Source organism: Glandiceps talaboti, chromosome 9 (genome assembly GCF_964340395.1).
Source record: "Glandiceps talaboti chromosome 9, keGlaTala1.1, whole genome shotgun sequence".
Classification (NCBI taxonomy): Eukaryota; Metazoa; Hemichordata; class Enteropneusta; family Spengelidae; genus Glandiceps; species Glandiceps talaboti.
This window is the reverse complement of record NC_135557.1, coordinates 19,261,838-19,282,895: the sequence shown is the minus strand read 5'-3', so window position 1 is coordinate 19,282,895 and position 21,058 is coordinate 19,261,838. Positions and strand designations below refer to the sequence as shown.

Sequence of the window (21,058 nt, the reverse complement as noted above, 5' to 3'; positions counted from 1 at the left end):
GTCTGTAAGGTACGTTGTGACGGGGCGCCCTCACACATCGGCCAAACCCTTTCACTGAGAGAACTGGATAGAGCAGGCCGGTGAAGGCAGAGCAACACAAAGTATCTTACAGTCCTTGAAAAGATCTTAGTCTATGCAGTGGTAAGAGATATATTATGGACTAACTGTCAAAGACAATCCAATTATTACTTACTTCGCAGTTTCAGGCAAACATATTGTAATAATCACAGAATCAGTTTCAGTGTGGGTACTCAAGCACTCGTTCTTGCAGTGTTTTCTGCTGCACTTTAGTTTTACTCACTACGCTTATTAAAGTATGGGGAGAGAGAACAATGCAAGCGGCACTTGTGCAAATCCCCCGAGTACGATGTATGTATGTATGTATGTATGTATGTATGTATGTATGTATGTATGTATGTATGTATGTATGTGTGTATGTGTGTGTGTATGTATGTATGTATGTATGTATGTATGTATGTATGTATGTATGTATGTATGTATGTATGTGAACTTCAAGTAAATGTACTGTATCACATATAAGTATTATTCAAAAATATTTTTTAATTCATTTCCTCATGCATGTTAAGTACAGTGAGTGTTGTATGTTTATTTTATTTATATATTTATTCATTTATCTATTTGTTTATTTGTAATGTGGTCACTGGGTTTCTTGTGATATATTCAATCAAACAAAACATAAAACAAAAACAAACAAAAAATTGCAGTAAGCAACAAATCTTTGACTAACATGGAATGCACACAGTACAATCGAAAGTTTATTCACATGCTAAAAGTAGCGAATCCAGGATAAAATGTGATCCTGATCTGTAACAAGTACTGTACACATAAATTCTTCTCTTCAGACTTTACCGTATTTCTTATCTCCTTTGAATTCTGTTGGCACACAAAAATCACGGTGTCAACAGGCCACTTGAATGACCTTTTGTGTGACCCCGTATTTTACATCCGTATTCTTTCTGTCAGCAATTATGTTACCCCAAAAACAATAAACAACCCTGGAACGAGGTGCTACATTTTGTCGGATACTAAGATAACCTACTCTTTATTCAAAATCCTTCCCCAAAACAAACGAAAATGCCCGGATGTGCAAATCAGAGGTGACACAACAGCTCATTAAAGTACCCCATTTGTCATAATTGATGTCACAAATTGACATTTCTCTTTTCTTTATGTTACATTCTGAATTCTAATGTTACAGTGGCATTTTATTATTTATCCATCTATCTTTATCTTTGACTCAGATTTTCTTTTTTTCAGCTCAGTCCACCAAGGTTCAGGTGGATCGATATTTAAAGGAATGATATCTTTCGTGCCATAGTAAATAAATCGAGACATTTCACCAAAAGCTGAATCAAGTTCTCTAATGTTTTGTAGGTTAAACTCTCGGATATAATTTCCGTCCTTTTGTCGGGGTGCTCCTATCCAACTCCAGAGTTTCAACGAGTCTTTCCAGATATGAAAAGTGTAGTGTCCGTTCTGCCAATCAAATTTTCTGTAAAACAGAGTTTTCCAGTTAATATTGTCCGGTCGATGCATGCTGTAGTTTTCGATGTGAATCAAGTGAGGGAATTTCTCAGCCAAGTTGTGATGATCTACGATGGCGTTGCAATTATAACAATAGTCTCTGTATGTCTCTTCATAACTTTTGTAGAATTCTTTCAAAAATTGGGAGTCTTTGCTCGCCATCATCACAGCACCACTAAGCAGATAGCCGTCTTCACGACCAGCGACGTAGTCGTACTTTCGTAAAGGGTCTAGAGGGTTGACCACGAATATGTCCGTGTCGAAGTAAACGCCCCCTTCTCGAAGAAGTATTCGTAGTCTTGCAATATCTGACATATGCTCAGGCCAATTTTTGTTCAGTGGCTTACCACCGACCTCTGTAGGACCTTTCATGTACTTCACTTCTAGTTGTGGTATTAGTGAGACCTGGTTCCAATACTCACCTTCAGGTTCGCAATCGGTGTAAAAGAATATTTTATCAGGTTTCATGACTTGGTAGACGCTGGCCAGACTAAGCATATGGATCACAGTGAAAGGACGACAGTTAAACCAGACGAAATGGGCTGTATTTGGAATTACGTAGTCATCGTGGGGCTGTAAAGTCCCGTTTATCCAACCTGTACCTCCAAGTATGACATTGTCAAAACCAAACCAGGCAACGAAAAATTTGTATCGCATGTCAAGACTGTAGTCATAGAATACGAACGTTGATACACAGAATATAAGACTCCACAGTGCACATAATTTCATAACTTTTATATTCTTTCTCATTTTGCCTGTTGGATAGATAACAGAAGAAATATAAAAATATTAAAGCGGTCATATGGATAAGGATTGGGTATTATATTTTGATTATAAATCTATGTAACAATTGTATCATGGCTTCCGACTTGAACAATCAATATGAAACAACAAAAATTACAAAAGATTAATAAATGTGTAATTAAAATCTTTGTTATTATACGTACAATAACAGACATTTTACACATTTAAAAATAACCGAAGCTTTTTTCAATGTATCAAGTTACAAACACAGACTTGGTCTATGTTGTGTCATGTTAATCATGTTTTTAGTTTCTTCACACACACACATACACACACACACACACACACACACACACGCACACACACACACATACATACATATATACACACATACATACATACACACATACACACACATACACATACACACATACACACACATACATACACACATACACACATACACACACATACACACACATACACTCACGCACGCACGCACGCACGCAGACAGACAGACAGACAGACAGACAGATATGCATACTTACATACATACATACATACATACATACATACATACATACATACATACATACAGACAGACAGAAAGACAGACAGACAGACAGACAGACAGACAGACAGACAGACAGACACACACACACACACACACACAGGCAGGCAGACAGGCAGGCATACATGCATACATACATACATACATACATACATACATACATACATACATACATACATACATACATACATACATACATAAACAATATTAGATGCTTATTTTGAAGTCGGAGCTGAAAATTTGGTAGGTTGGGTCACGAGAAAAAATTGGTATATACAATCCGAACTCATGAATGTTGTTAATGAATAACCCGCCTACCTTTCCTTTCTTATATGACGTCATAAATTAACATAAAATGACTTACAACAGAAAGACCGGCCTTTGCATATAATAATTTATTAGTACTAAAGCAAATATAATAAATTTTCCGTTTGGTGGTACCGAGTCAATGCCTGTAAACATTTGAAAGTTAAAACATGAAGCAAAACAACCTTGCAGTTGTTTTACAGCGTTTTAAAGGCATATCTAAGCTAGGGAAACTTTTTTTCAAATAACTATGTATCTTGACCAACTCTACCCAAGCAATTGATTTTTAGACATTTTTGGCATTTTTGTGGCTCTAGACAGGTTATATATACTCTATATTTTAACGTCGATGGTAACGAAACGAGTTTGCGGTATTTCAGGTACACCTCGTGACCTCGTCTCATATATGTACTGACATTGTCAGAAATCGCCTCACCCTAATGTAGTCTATTTATTCAAGGTCCCCACACGCTTTGAATATCGTATCACTTAATATCGTTGAAACTTTCCTAATGTATCTTTAGATAAGAATTAAGACATGGCAGACATTTAATAGAATCGCGTATATGTGGTTATCATTCTGTTGATAACAATCTTATTTGACCAATTCAAGTTAACGTCACCGTATGTCGTTTTAGAACAACCGGGCGAGTCACTGTGAAATTTCCACTCTCACTCATTAGGAACGAGCGTCGTCAGAAAGTTGTGAAAACCCAAAAATTTTAAGTTACAATGTCAAACAAACAGAATGGTAAAGTGTGAATACAATAACATTGTGATAACTCAAAATATAAAATATAATTATAAAACTTACCATGAATTCGGAGACAGATTCGAAAGCGGTTTTATTTCTGTTGAAGGTCACACACAGCACTCCCCTCTTTGTCAAACTAAAAAAAGACTGCAAAGCTCTCAAAGGGTAGCAATATGGCGGGCTCTTTCAATTCTTCGCCCTCAAATTAAAGTGTGATAATTATACTCGGAAATTACCAATGAATGTAATAAACTACTGTTTTAAGACTTTGGTGTGACCTTATGTCCGGTGTACCGTGTTGACCCATTACATGTGACCGTATAAGGAGATCTAGAAACGCACTGTTCCTATTGCGCACCACCACTGTAAACTAACCGAAAATGTGTATCACTAGTTGAGTGCAAAAGATACACAACTTTTTTTTTTTCGAATTAGGCTTAATGTCAAAACTTACCATCAGTATGTGACCCGTATTCATAGATTTTCGTTAGTGTTAGGGATAAATAATCAACAAACAAACCTGATATTTCAAACCATTCCAATTTCCAGTAAGCTTGACGGTGTACACATTTAGGCACATAGTAGTTGTGTTCATACACACTGGGTTAGGGAGCCATGGCTTGGTCCAAATTTCAGACTACTATAGAACATATTCCATATGGTCTGAGTCCCAATCAAAGCGTGACAAATGTACAGAATTCTGGAAATTCTATCAACTATTAATTGTTCGTCTAGATATTGATGTCAAATTTAAAACAACAACTTAATCAACTTAAAGTCATGAATGCCACACACACATAATAAAAATGGGGGGGGGGGGGTGGAGGCGGGGGAGGGGGAAGTATCAAATAACATTATCTCTCAGAAATGTAGTGTTCCAAAACCCCCAATCACGAGTTTAATGAATCCTGGTTAACACGTACAGCAATTCAATTATATGTAATATTCAAATCTGGAGGAATAACACACATGGGGGGGGGGGGGGGGGGGTTACCCCCAAATTTTCAGACGGGGATGTGCGGCCCAGATCTACCTATCTATATATAATCCAAAACAAAAAACATAGTTAGTAATTTCCAGTCACCATCATCTGGTCAATTACCGTTTCCCATGTTATTGACCCCACAATTTGAGAATTTTTAGACGAAAAGTCACCTCAGTGATTTTTTGGTGTGAAATGTTACCAAGTTGGGCTACACATACCCATATAGATTGTACCTTTTCTATGGGTGTATCCCTCCCCGGGGGATACACAATCATAACCTACTTTACAATTCAAAGGCATGCTCGAAATTCATTCCCAACTCCTACTTCAGGTCGCAATAACACGTATGGAATAAACATTTTCTCCTGTCAGTTTTTTTTCAGTTTTTATTTTTTTTGGGGGAGGGGGTGGGGGTTGACGTTGGTTAGCTAAGTTATTCAACCCTTTAGTCGGGACATACAGATATTGATCCAACAAGATTTGATATCCACTGGACGATGTTATTGCAATGTAAACTCGTAAGATACGTGTTACATCCTGGAATATCCCAAAGCATACTGTCTTTAAAGATGCACTATCTGTAACTAGAGTATCATTTTTCGATCAGACAACCAAGAATGTATTCACTTCTTTAAAAAGTTATAAAATAAATACCAGTCATTTGACATTGAACATCTTAATTAATTGCAGGTTAAGTTTATCCATGTGGTGCATACAGTAACAGGTTGAAATCGTGTCCGCGTAGGGACAACTGATTGGACGGGTATTGACCCCAAATACATTTGATGTGATTTATTGTACTATGTTAAGAGTACACAAATTCAGTGTTTACCCACAAGTGATTCATTTATTGATCAGGATGTACGATATCACGAGTAAGTTACTGTACGTAACAAAACAGTTCCAAACAGTGTTTCAGCTGTAGCTAACCACAGAGCATGGTTAGACCCTATATGCTTGTACAGTTAGGGTTAGGGCTAAACCTAACCCTAACCCTAACTGGTTCTATAGTAGCCCTCACAAAACACGCCAAAACATCCTGAACTGCGATTGCGCATGTCATGACAAGTTAAGTAGGACAAATATGATGTTTGTTTTTGTTCGCAACATGGCTATTTATTAAAGAATATCATATAATATCATTATCAAAAATCAAAGGGTAACACTAATAATGTTCATTTTTTAAATATAGATTTTTAAAGATGGAAGAAAATTTGATTTTTGGTCGGAATGATGGCGGAACAATGTAAGCTTGTCAAAGTGATTGAATGCAATGTTTTCCCTAGGACCAGAAGTGTTTATTACTACACAACAGCCTTGATATTTTATGAGAATTCACATTTATAGCAGATATACCATGGATACGATGGCGATCCTAATATTAACTCATAAAGGCATATAGTAACCCACAGTCCTGAGGTTAAAGGTTACATTGCACCCAATAACCGTCTATATAGATATCAGTGTTCCACAGCTAAACAAATTCACCGTCTAGAGTATGTATGCATGTACGTATGCATGTACATGTGTATGTATGTATGTATGTATGTATGTACGTACGTACGTACGTACGTACGTACGTATGTATGAATGAATGAATGCACGCATTCATGCATCATGTCCCTCTCCCCTCTCCCTCCCCTCTCTCTCTCCCTCCCCCTCTCTCTAAGCTCTCTCTCTCTCTAAGCTCTCTCTCTCTATCTCTTTCTTTCTATCTTTCTCTCTCTCTCAAGCAGTACTTACAAATTTAAATTACAGTTGTACGATAAATTTGCTGAGTGAGAGAAAATGCGAATGCTTAAATTTGACATGTAGAATGAGAACAGATTATGACAGCATAGGTCCGAGTGAAGTTTAACATATAAAAGTACTCCTGGCAATAGCACTAGACGCCAAATAAGACACATTTCCATATTGTGGTCATCGTAGCGCTTCACCTGGTGTGCATTACGCCCAAACCGGGCTTCTAGATAACCACTGTTCGTCAATACTATTACTAGTACTATAAAAATGTCAAATTGTACTAATTAGTGAAAGCCAGTAAAAAGTTTATAGTTTTTTAGTGAAATGATGTCAACATATTCCTTACAAAAGAGTGAAATACAAGATCAAAACATTTGAAGATTTATTAGAGGGGGGAATAAAGATAAAGGGACTGGTGATGGTGCTTGTCTAAGTAGCATATTTCTAGATCTGTTAATACGAGTCGCGTCGATGCTTCTAAAGTTTATTTTGTTGTATTGCTACCTGTATGCTTCTAACGTGTTCAAATAATTATGCGTTGAAAATTGCATGGTACAGTGACGTCTGATTGTTTCAATACTTTAAAAGTTGAGTTTTGTTGTTGTTGTTGTTGTTGTTGTTGCTGTTGTTTATGACAAGCATCTAACATTATTGAAGAGACGCATACTGTATACCTACGTTAAAAACAACTACGAACCGCCAACAAACACTACAGAATGATCTACAAAGGTGAGCCGTCAACATATCCCCATGTTATTACATTATTATGCTGGAATGGTGTGGGAGCATCCCCCCGGGGGGAAAAGAATACCAGTGGTCATCAGCTTTGTGCAGCCAATGTTCAATCCTGTTCCCATTTTGACCAGAAATAAATGCGTAGTCCATTATAGACAAGATAGGTTTTAAAAAGATCACATTTCAGGCGATGTTAAAACGAATATGTAATAATCCCCAATATAAGGATATCCGCGGAATTGGGATGGGGAATCAGCAGATTCGTTTAGTTCAGCTTGAAAACAAACGAACCCCATTTCAAACCAAAGGCCGATTAGGGTATTTAGTACCCCAGGGGCCGGGGTGAACTAAACGAATACAAGTATATACTACTGCCACTACGGGATTCATTTGGCCGACACATACATACACACACACATACATACATACATACATACATACATAAATACATACATACATTGATGCATATACATACACACATACATAATACTTACATACATACACACATACATACATACATACATACAGTACATACATACATACATACATACATACATACATGTACATACATGCATACGTACACATGCATCATACGCCCTTGAATAAATAAATAAATAAATAAATAAATAAATAAACAAACAAATACGTAAACAAATATACACAATGTAAGTTTATGAACATCCATCCTGCCTTTGAAATAAAAACAATATAAATAATCTAAAAGTTACTTAGGTTTGAGATATTTTTATTGCACAAAGATATATAACTGCAATTAGTATATCTCGTATCTCTCCTTAAACAATAAATTATGTACAACGCTTGAATCCAAACATTGTGTTGCTGGTGTGTGTGTGTGTGTGTGTGTGTGTGTGTGTGTGTGTGTGTGTGTGTGTGTGTGTGTGTGTGTGTGTGTGTGACTAAAAAATCAAAAACCGTCTGACCGATTGCCATGATATTTGGCAGGTCTAATGGGTGTCTAGTTGGATAATTGTTCAAATCAAAATGATCTAGCCACCGGTGAGTAATTTTTGGTCAAAAATCTTTAATTCCAAAACTACTGAGCAGATTGGGCTGAAATTTAATGGGGATGCTTCTGGGGGTGTATAGAAGAAGAAATATTAAGCATATTATGATCTCATCAGTTATATGCAAATTAGGTGTAAAATGTGAATTTTGGTCAAAAACTTGTATATCAAAAAGTACTTGGTCAATGAGACTGAAACTTGGTAAGACTTGGTAACTTGTTTCTGGAAGTGTTATTCTGCAGATTTTCATCAAAAGATTTTGAGACAATTGGCCCTAGCAACCATGACCACACCATGTGCCTAGCACAAGATCACACCCATAGCAACAGCTAAATAATCATGTATATTGCAAAGATTACGACAGGGATTAATAGATAAATGAATAAACATTCAAAAAATGTATGGAAATGTGCCTAGCAACAAGACCACGCCCATAGGAACAGACAAATGATCACATATATTGCAAAGATAACAGGGATTAATAGGCAAATGAACAAACATTCAAAAAATGTATACAAATATGTCTAGCAACATGACCACACCCATAGGAACAGCCAAATGATCGTGTATAATACAAAGATAACAAGAGGGTTGGATAGGCAACTGGATAATCATATGCATTCAACAAATGAACACCTATACCTAGCATGGATCATGGATGTGGGTAAACATTTTTTTAAAACTATGCAGTTGTGCTACAACGCTATTGGCGCTATTTATTTAAAACAAAAAGATGAGAAATTCTTTGTCATCTTGACCTTCACACATGTCTGTTTCCTTTGCCAAGTGATATCTACATATTTCATCAATGTATCACAGAAGGGGTGGTCTTATTGACAATTCATTTGTTTTTGGGTCGAATCAATATTTTTCAAAGATTAAAAAATCAAATCAAATCTAATCAAATCAAATCCAGACTTCCCTACCTAATACCTACCAACCCTATTTTCTGAGGCTGTTTTATCAGAAACACACAATTTTGATTTTGTTTGGCTTTTTTTATACAGTATTATGCTGCAAGTACTTATAACTTTTCTTTTTTCTGCTACATTTTTCTGGAAATAAAAAACACAAAAAATGATTATTGTAAAAAGAAGTGTACACTATATATACAGTAAATCTATTTTGACAGTCTAAGGAAATGCTTAGTTTTACATAAGTATGGCTTTAGCATTCAAGCTGCAGTATTAACAATTTGTCCTTACCATTTATAATTTTAGGATATGAAAATAACAAAAATATTATGATCATAGTACTTGGAAAAGAATTGTTTTGTAAATTTTGGTTTCTAATCAGTACAGAAAGTTAAACAGTCATAAATTGTTATTACACAGGCATCATACCATTATGAAAGCATTACTGAGAGTAAAGAGAATTGAAATTTGAAAACATAAAATAATTATGAATAACTATAAAATATTATTTACCATGATCTATATTTGGAATTATAATCATGGTGAGGACAGGTCAGCTAAAACAGGGTTCTCCTGAGGCGTTTAAAATGCTTACTTACTCAGTGAGAGTGAAATTTTTAAAAACTAAATTATATTATTTTTATCCTACATTTTAATTATTCCTTTGGGAACTGGATTCTATTAATCTTACAAGGATGACACATTTGGAGAGTTGAATGGGAACTGGATTCTATTAATCTTACAAGGATGACACATTTGGAGAGTTGAATGGGACTCAAAGTGTCAAGTACATTTCATCAGACTTGTACCTTTGTCAAAGACAAATAAAATTAAAAACAGTACTGTACTTGATAAAAATTTACATCTCCAGACTGTATACGTACTCATCCATAAAATAAGAGATCCTGCACTTTTAATACTTTCTATGGTGACTATTTTTTAATGTATTTTTAAACCAGGGGAATGTTTTAACAATATATACTCAGATATGGATCAATTTACTATTGCAAGTGTTTTACTTTTGATGAGATTGTTTCAGAATACAATGTATTCATTTTCAGTGTCCTATGTAATGAAAGACAAAATTTGTTGCTTTGGGTCCATATGATGTGAACAGGTTTTATATGTGTGAGTTATGACATAAAGGGATCTGATACAAAACGACAAAATTTTGGTTTTATATTGTGTGAGTCATGACATAACGGGATCCGATACAAAAACACCAAAGTTTGTTGGGTTACAATAAATTACTGTGTGTCAGTAGGCACATCAAATTGACTTAGAGTGCATACTGTTCATTTTAAAACCCATGTTAGATTGAAACTGGTGTTCTACTCATGTATATGCAGGTACGCTTGAAATTATAAAACTGGATGAACAATTCAAAGTAATATTTCACTTATAACTTAAAGGGTCCATATATGATGATATTGACTGGAGGGTGGATTGATTTGCAGAGTGTATTTGTAAAGTGTAGAAATTATGGTTGGAATAATTTACCATTTGAGAACAGAACATACAGGGCTTGAATTTCACTTCCACTTTGTAGCCAGATTTAATCAAGTACCCAGTGTTTCAACTACCATTTTCTATTGAATATCCATTGGTCTAGTAGAGAATCACCTATGTATATTTGGTAGTGGAGATATGTTGAATAGTCTATGTGTGCTCTTGGCTACTGCTAATTAAGTCCTGTACATGTATATGGATATGTACAGCTGCACTGTTATTGTTAGAGAACATCAGTTTGATGTGACCTTCATTTGATTTGAACTGTCTCAGTGAAATGGGAACAATCTATTCAGGACCTGTTGAACCATATGTTTTTATTCATGAGTGGGACACCAGTTCTGTTTTTAATTGTAGTATTTTATTCAATGTAGTAGTAAGAAGGCCTTGAACAGCACAGCCTGGTAGTTTAATATGGTAATGATGTACACTTCTGTCTGTGGGCACTCAGAACCACTGTATAGTGGAATGTTATCTAGAATATTTAGGGTATGACCATAATCAAACAATTTTTATGTTACACTACTTGATAGTCTTCCAAAACAATGTGGCAATCAATCAATCAAGCAATCAATCAATTCAAATTTCTTTCATCAGTCTGAAAACCGTCTTTCAAATATACATTGTATCCTATATCCATGGTCAGTTTAATTTCAGAGGCATTTATGATTTGACACAGTTGAAATATTAGATCATTGATTTATTTAGATTTAAAAGTCTTCCAATGTCCACAAACCAATTTCATTACATATTTTATACTTTGTAACATTCACAAAACTTACAAAACTTTTAATGATCACATTTTAGCAACTGCAGCGGTTCTTTTGAATGTCAAAGCAGTTACCAATTATCTCCTGGGTTTGATACACTCTACTCGCCATCTGTCCACATTGTATCAATGAACAGTCTGGCATCATTTGAAATTCCTCAGGCACGCAGATGCCGGTTTATGTCTGGCTTTGTGATCCTTTGTGTGCATATACACTGTATACATGGCCCCAATCTAATTAAAATCTGATGTGGTGAAAGCGGCTTGATGCCTAATTACCTCTATATATCCATCGTTTTGTGTTGTTTGTTTTGTTCCAAGTGATCGCTGCCTTCCCACATCTGAACCTGTGTAATAGACAATCGTGTTTGAATCTAGGGGTTTGAAAGAGGTAAATAAAGGCATCTAGCTGCTTTCACCACATCAGAGTTTAATCAGATTGACATGGCCCTTCACAGCTTCTAGTCAAATAGAGGTCAACCTTCAGTACTAGCACACACACTCAGTCTTACACCTCCCCCCTCCCCCCCCCCCCCACCTACCAGTATTTGCTTTTCATTCTACATATTACATATATACAAGTTGTCAATATGTGAAATAAAGGTATTTTATATAAATAATTGCCAATATGAATGAGAGAAAGTTTAATTCCACACTAAATAATACTAGCTTAAGTTAAGACCTTCACTTGGTTGATCTTAACAAGTACATGTAGGTCTTCCAATTAATTTTACAATACACAATTTCATAGCCATATCAAGCCTTTCACTAGATACATGACCTGAGGTGCTCATTGATAAATTGATATTTCAACAATTGAGTTACACATTTGAATGCAAATAGATACCATGAATTGGATTTAAATGTTCAAAAATCTCACATACTTTAGGCTGTGCTGTTTTAGTCTTTCATTTTATGAGAATATACTAATTTACACCAATTCAAAACAGAATTATGGTAATTGTTAATGAAGTGTTTATTTTGTTGTTTATGGCACATCATTGGGGCCTTTATGCGCCATAGTTATTGTTGTTGTTGTTGTTGTTGTTTACACTTGAGGTTTGACGAGGTTATAATCATAAGCAGCTTGGAGCCAACATAAATGTTTTTTTTTGAGATCTAGACCTACCTAGACTTTCCAAATTTGAATACAAATGGTGTTATATTGTATGTTAAATTTTCTAATCATGTAAGTTTATACTTGTTGCTATTTTTATCAAGATGTCAAATTATTCAGATGGCTATCTTCAGGTTTTTATATTTTTGTATATTTAATCAAGAAAATGTTTGCAAATAAAACTGTCACTCACAGTGTCAGAAAAAGAACAAATGTTCTGTTGTGTTGAAGTGTATTAATGTTTGAATACATGTTGGATTGCGTTATTTTCACTACTTTATTGGAAATCTAACTCTGAAACTAGCACTGGATTGTTCTCTAAATAAATGTATTTTTGTCATAAATTGTACCACCCGTAACACATGCAAAAGTTTATTCCATGTTTTTGCTAAGGGCTGTAAGTCGGTAAAATGTACCTGGGTTCCCCAGTCCCCTGTAATACTTGGGTTGACGATTAAAATAAATTTATCTAAAAATTTTGTCATACATTGTACCACCCATAACACATTCACATGTTTATCCATGTTTTTGCCAAGAGCTGTAAATTGGTGAAATGTACCTGGGTTCCCCAGTCACATTTAATTTGTACTCAGGTTGACTACCAAAATTGAAGTACAAGACATTGGACTGTCACAATTCCTGACACCTCTCTTGATCCCCCTCTTTTATTATTAGGTCTTGAACCTCCGTACAATAAACATTGTCTCAAAAAAAAAGATCTCCATCTCATAGGTAAAAAAAAAGAATGAAAAAAATTAGAGATATCCCAGCAAATAAACGCAATTTATACATTTGTTACAAGTCTCTGTACAAAGTTCATGTAAGTTCAAAATTTTGATCAGACTTACTGGCAAGTTAGTGGTGTATACTGATGTCCTTATGGACCATGAAGGGGTAATCAGGTAAAAATAAGAATGTTTGCTTTTTGAGGTACATTGTAAAGTAACACCCCTCATATATCAATTCAGTTGTCAAGAAAGTCAGTTGAGAACAATAGATGGATCAACAGAAATCTGTCAAGTTTGTCAAAACTAACAGTACATGTAATGGTAATGTTAGTGAAGGTATGACCCAAGCCAGTGAGTGAGTGGGAGTAACCATAGAAATGACCCACTGTTAAGAAATTAATGCATATACACTGTACTGGAACTAAATAAAGTCGTTAAATAATTTACCTACCATTGTATTAAAGTCAACCACTACACATTTAATGTGAAGAAAACTATATTGTACATGTATATGAGGATTGGAATTTAGTTCATTCTGCCATCGGTAGCTGGAACTTATGGGGCACATAGGGTCCTGTTTTAGTATGAATGAAATTCATGTATATGCACTGCAGTTAGCATCGATTCTGAAAATTGCCACTGGTGTTTGCTTTTTTGTGGTAAATTAATTTCATGAATATTTCAGAATGATTGGAAGAATTAGACAGAAGACTTGAATGTACTGTACATGGGGTGTGACTTGGCTTTAAAAGTTGAACATCAACAGGGAGAGTAAAAGTTTATACTAATTCCCTCCTGCCCTTTCATATTATCTCGAGAACAGTACCAGTTAGAAGTAATTAAAACACCCTGAATTCATGGCTAAAATAAGTAACACAAAGCTGTATATCATGTACTCTGAAACATCCCTGTATATTCCAATTGTGAATATCGCCATTGAAGAGTCACTACTGTCATGGAGAAGAAAACTAATAATCATCAAGTAGTATATTCGTACAAAATGAGCCAGGTAAGATATGTTCCTTATGTGAAAAATCAGGACATATACCATACATAGCACTTCCATACATTGTATATGCAGGGAAGATATGCAAAAACGAAGATTCATAAGCAAACAGCATAAAGAAAGCATCAAGCTAAGTTTGCATCTCAATGAGAGGTTATATGCCTACGGTAGGCTAGATGAAACACCATATGTCATTACTGCACAGAGAAAAAAAGACCTCAAAAATGCATCCAAATTTAGCCAACTTCACTGTCAGACTACTGTGAGTCAACCCATGATTGCATGTTTCCTTTCGTTTATTTGAGTACACATAACAAAACCCTGGGGAATTGTTAATGGTACAAAACATAAAAGGAAAATAATAACAAAAATAATAAACTATCTTAAAAAAGCATTACATAACATAATAAAACTAATGAACTACACAAGCTATTCAATGTAAAGAAAGAGAAAAATAATGTCTGCTAATTAGACAGATTTATGGAGATGTATATTTTATTATGTATTACAATGTTACAGCTCAAGAAATCCAGACCGACATACAACTGCTGACACCAGACCATGAACGAACAGAACCTACTTACAAACAGGGACAGTAAACAAACTAAATTGGATTAATAACACTTGGCTCAGCATGTTGGAAGTACAAGACTTGTATCACATTCCAATTATTTGATAACAACACAATTTTACAATTTTATGGTAATTTCTAATATTTAGTATTTCATGTTCACAAACAGATTTCCAGTTCCCCTGGCAATTCACGTACATGTAAAGAGGCCATAAAACTGTTCTTTTTGTCAAACCATGGTATGTAATACAAGTCTCTGCTGTTCCAACATGCTGAGCCAAGTGATATTAAGCCAATTCATTTGTTTACTTTCCCTGTTTGTAACAGGTTCCAGGTGTCCACAGTCTGGTGTCAGTAGTTGTAGCTATTGTACTGTCAGTCAACATCAATAAAACCATATTATTAGAGTGCTGTTAATTATATAAAGCCAGATTTTTGCCATTTTTGACAATAAAACCCATGAGTATAATTATCTAGGATCATGAATGTTAATTGTGTATTATGTTTTGAATGTGAATAGTTTGTTTGTATAACATTATAAATAAACAACATTTTTTACCAATATTTCACAATCCAATCCAAAATTCAGTGAAAGTGACATTTTAATGTGTGCAAATCTGCAAGTATGATGTAGAGAATTAATTTTAAAATGATACATTATTTGCAAAGGGTCCAGTTAAGTTAGTGGAAAGAATACCATAAATGGCTCTGATCATACAGAGAGTGACAGAAGATGGTTCACCCACTGCAAAAGTGATGGAAAGGATTACTTTCACAAACAACCAAAAAATGTCAACATATGGATTTATGGATGGAAAAAATTGACTGACAATGACACTTACCATATTAGTACACCTTCACTTGAAAGTTATAAGCATGCACATCACATCAGATAAGGCCTAAAAAATTAATTGTTTGGTTCCGGTTACCCTACACCATCTACTTTTACGTGCTAACCCTAAACTTTTTTTTAACGTATATATTGAGAAAAACATAATAAAATTGTGATAATTGTGAAGTCTCGCAATAAATTAGTGCATGCGGAAACTGACAGCATCTTAAAAAGACAATATAAAACTGTTCTTCTAATCTGTAATGGCTGTGCATCTGATTGGAAGAAACCAATAACAATTTAGAGACCATTTGGAAAACAACAGAAAACATAACTACCTGAACTAGACACTCACATATGAAAAAATACCGCAAATGGCGTTGTAGCACACCTGTACAGTTTTTAAAAATGTTTATCCATATGCTTGTATGAATTCCTGATATTATTTTTGCAATATATGTGATCATTTGGCTGTTGCTATGGGTGTGGTCTCGTTGCTAGGCAAATTTACATACATTTTTTTGAATATTGTGCAATTGCCTACCAGATGATGCTGTTGAGTAAAATATTCTGTTGCTAAGGGCGTGGTCATGGTTGCTAGGGCCAATTCTGTCAAGAAAATCTGCAGAATAACACTTCTAGAAACATCTCACCAAGTTTCAGTCTCACTGACCAAGTACTTTTTGAGATATAAATTTTTGACCAAAATTCACAATTTTTAAACCTAATTTGCATATTACTGATGAGATCATTATATGCTATAAACATTTCTTCATCTATACACCCACTGATGCATCCCCATTAAATTTCAGCCCAATCTGCTGAGTAGTTTTGAAATTATATGTTTTTTACCAAAAAGACATATTTTTAGCCCTAATTTGCATATCACTAAGGGAATCACCATGTCATGTCATGAACAAATCTTAATTTACTCACATCTAAGAATGTTCCCACCAAATTCCATGCCAATCTGCCCAGTACTTTGGAGTTTAAGTTTTTTGACCAAAAATCACATTTTTTGACCCAAAACCCACATCTCTGATGCAGTCATTTTCATTTGAACAATTTCCCAACTAAACACCAGAAGTAACATGATCACCAAATATCAAAGCAATCGGTCCAGCAGTTTTTGACTTTAAGTTGTTTACACACACACACACACACACGCACGCACGCACGCACGCACACAGACAGACAGACAGACAGACAGACAGACAGACAGACACTTTGCCATATAGCACTACTGAACCAGTTGTGCTAAAAATCGATGCTTAGCAAACAAATGCGGGGGGGGGGGGGGGAATTAACTATACATACCCCTTGTTTTTTGGTTTGTTCGTTGAGTGCTTTTAACCAGCATGCAGCAGTGTACAAAATCGGGCGTTTGACTTTGGTGCATATACAGCCAGGCCATTGCCGAATATAACCCAATCGCAGCTCTCCGTTGGTTTGCAATCCTGCCGTATGGACTTTTGCCGCTGTATATGCCCGTCGCTCAACGTCCCCGATGCAAGGGCCGCCTGTAATTCGCTTGGTGACAATTTTAGTTACCCATGGTGTGACGACAACGATGACAACCGTCAGAGCAAACCATCCCACTAGAAATGCATCTAAAACATCAAATTTACCAGCTCGTATATTTGATGTATTGATGTATTTGGTCACACCATCTTTCTGGTGATCACGGCGCTTTTTCCACAATAATGTTCCCAGCTTTTCCAAAAGATAATCCCATGATAGTCCGTTGCATCTGAGCATGCTCAGTGTGGATTGCAAGTTCCCTATTTACACTTGACAGGTATGAATTACTCTACAAGTAATATGTACATTGTAATTTGTATACTATGAATTTCACACCTTGACAACAAATATTAATTATTATGCTGGGTTCTGTATGATAAGAAAGAGAGGTCCCATCTCAAGCCTCTATAAAAGAGATTGTTTGAGTGTTGCAAACATATATAGAATACAATTCTGAAGTGATGGAACCAAATGTTAGGAGAAAGAAAACAAACTGTATGTAGTGTACTTAGAAAAAAAGAAAGAAAGTTATACTTTTAATGGGGTAATGATGCTCACAGTACCTCAGCATATGGCCTTGGTATAGACATATACACAAGATATTTATTTTCTTATATCCCTTTGACCTTTTTATTTGTGTCAGGCATTTTGTGTACACCTTTGATATATATCTAACTCCTTATTTTATTGGGTTTTTCTTTCTGTGTTGATCGATGCCTTCGAGCGGGCAAATCAATTTCTCAAGAGCGCCCTCTAGCAGGTGTGATAATTTAGTTTGTTTTCTTTGATGTTCAATTTTTGACAATGCAAGTGATTGAATTGTGGTCGACAAGATTTGTTTCTTTCTAGCCTGTACACCATACTTGACTACTTCCACTTCTGTGAGTTCTGACAGTTATCTCCTCTTCTAAAGTATTGGAAGGAAATCTATGATGGTATGTAATTTGTAAACCATGTCTAGGGTTTTTTCACATGTGGGTTATTAGTGATCAGCAACACTGTCTATAGTTGCCAGTTACACTTACAGACCAGACTCGGGGGGTGGAGGGTATTTGGTCTAGTATAGCTCTTATTTTATCATTGTTTGCATATTATACAGTGGTCTGAAGTAAAATTTCCATTTTATAGAGAAATTATGATGATTTGTGACTGTTGGGGGAGAACATTGTGATGTCATGATGGGTTAAGGTTAAGGCCAGCTTAGCTGTTATTTCATCATGAACTAGACTAAGTACTATATCTCTCTAGTAGTTGTCAAACGTGGCAGTTTGTTGGGGTACACTAATTTTAAGAAACTATATTCAATATTTTACATTATTTGCAAACTTTGTAACACTGAGGAGTGCAGGGCTCAAAATAAACTTTTTTCTTCGGTAGTCCTAGTGGGCTACCAATTTCAGAAATTAGTAGCCAAGGATTGTGACCTGTAGTCCCATATTCCTGAACTGAAAACAAAGTTCCTCTATTCATAATCATTATATCTTTGAATAGCCAGTATATCAATTTTAACATCTCAGGCATGGTAAAAGTATGTTTTTAACTTGTTGTTTGCCATGCGAGAACGGTTTCCTTTTGTAGTGAACCCATCTAACCAGTATGAAAATACAACCATTGATTAAAGTGATGTTTATGATCTAATAGATGATAGTTTTAAGTTTGACTGCTAAAATGGACTCAAATCAAGTTGTTACTATATACATGGAATCCATGCCACTAAAAATTATTGAGGGGTAGACACAGGTTAACTTTAGGAACACAGTTAACCTTAAGTACTACCATATATCATTGTAAGGAATGTAGTGCATTGTGTGAAATTAATGAATCTAAATTTATTTTCCTTCTGAAAATAAGTTATATCCATCTCAAGGTCTAAAACGACAAGCTTCGCTATCAAAACATGAATACTGCATTGCTAGCTATGTTGAAGGAAGCCATTGTGAACAATAGGTGGCCTTTGATAACCTTGTGTTCATTAACATTTGAATACATACTTAGGGAGTTCTTCCATCAGACAAGTGGTAACTGATAGTGTGAAGTTGGGTTGAAAGGTTAGACTTGTTGTTGCTTACACTCTTGTTTATGAGTCTGACCAGAATACATTAATTTCAAGGACAAACCTTTCACTTCCAGGTCAGTTGTGTGATTAACAACTTTCAGGGCCTGGCCAGTTAGACTTTATTGGAGGGTGTCATTTTTCATTGTCAATGGTGCTGTATTATCAGATATTACAAAACATTATAAATCACTTTTCAAAAAAGGATTAATTAACATTTTCTTAATTTGTAAAAGAAAATGCTGAAGGAGATCAGTCTAAATTTTAATACAATTAAATTAATTGTTTATTAAAAATCACATTAAATTTTCTGTTTTTAATATAGCAGGGTCTATAATTTAATAATTCACTTATGAAATTGATATCTAATTTTCACTTTGACCAGTGCTGCTAAGAAAGTGATTCAAAATTTGACTTTCACTTCAGTATCAATAAGAATTACTTTCTGTATTAACATAAATAGTCAGGTTTCAATGTCACGTAAAATACGCCGAAAAAAATAATTAAAAATGAACATTATAATTTATTTATACCTTGATTTTATACATTTGCCTTGAACATCAATGTTGAATGTTGAAAAAATTTGGGAACGGAAAATGCTCAGAAGTGTTGTCACTTTGCTGTTACCTCATGGCGCGACGTCTTCTTTAATTTTCACTTGGACTACCTATTATTACTGAACTGAGGAAGACACACACCAAATCATACATAAACTTACCGTATATATTGTTACACTGAATTTTCTGAGTGGAACTGTCTGAAATTAATAATGGTACTAATTTTACAGTTTTTACCACATGTGCAATAATTGTGAGAATGTTTGTGTTACACATTTACTATTCCTTTGAGCTAAAAAGCCATTTCTTTGGTGGTGACTGAATTCTAATTTCAGTAATTAATTCCACCTCAATCATAATTTTCTATAGGGGCCTTGACAACCACCTTTTGTTAGTTTACAATGTTTGAGATATCTCAAGGGGCTATAAAAGACAGGTGTATTGTTCTCAAGTTGTTTATGACATGTGTGACCCACAAATGAAAAATAGAGAGCCAACTTAGTAATTTACTTAGTCAAATTACAAGCAAGTAAATTTATGTCGTGTATGTATATGTCAGTCTATATCCTCAAGGACAGTGGATTGATTGTTGTAGACCTAATTTCAATTCACATAAATAATAAATTGTGATATGTGAGACTAGTTTGTAGTTTTTAGTCTATTTTACTGTTTTCCATTTTTTGACGTATTAATCAATGAAATCTTTCACGTTACATCTTTCACTTGTTGAAAATATTATGTAGAATTTCTATACATTTGATGGGGTTGAGGTAGGGAGTGGATGGTTTTATTTATTATTAATGACATGATAATTTATTATATGTTTTCTTGTGAAGTTTAAACTGTTTACTTTCCAACACAACCAACTGTTGGAAAGCTGTGCCTGAAGCTTTCATCCTCTCACTAAGGACTTCATCAACAGACTGAAGTAATTAACATGTCTGCTGATGAAGTCCTTAGTGAGAGAAGGAAAGATTCAGGTACAGTATCCATGTCTGCAAAATTCTCATAAATAATTGTAATGATGTTTAATGAGTCACTCTCATTGAATTGTATACTTTACCATTGTACTA

General features: G+C 35.0%; 1 protein-coding gene across 1 annotated transcript; it reads right to left on the bottom strand.

The window, feature by feature from the left end:
- Positions 1-601: 601 nt before the first annotated feature.
- On the bottom strand, positions 602-4,320 carry LOC144440206 (uncharacterized). Its single transcript, XM_078129510.1, has 2 exons — positions 3,981-4,320; positions 602-2,300 (listed from the first exon to the last, which is right to left on the bottom strand). The coding sequence occupies exon 2, from the start codon at positions 2,293-2,295 to the stop codon at positions 1,234-1,236; it is 1,062 nt and encodes a 353-aa protein (XP_077985636.1). The 5' UTR covers positions 2,296-2,300; positions 3,981-4,320; the 3' UTR covers positions 602-1,233.
- Between the last annotated feature and the right edge of the window lie 16,738 nt (positions 4,321-21,058).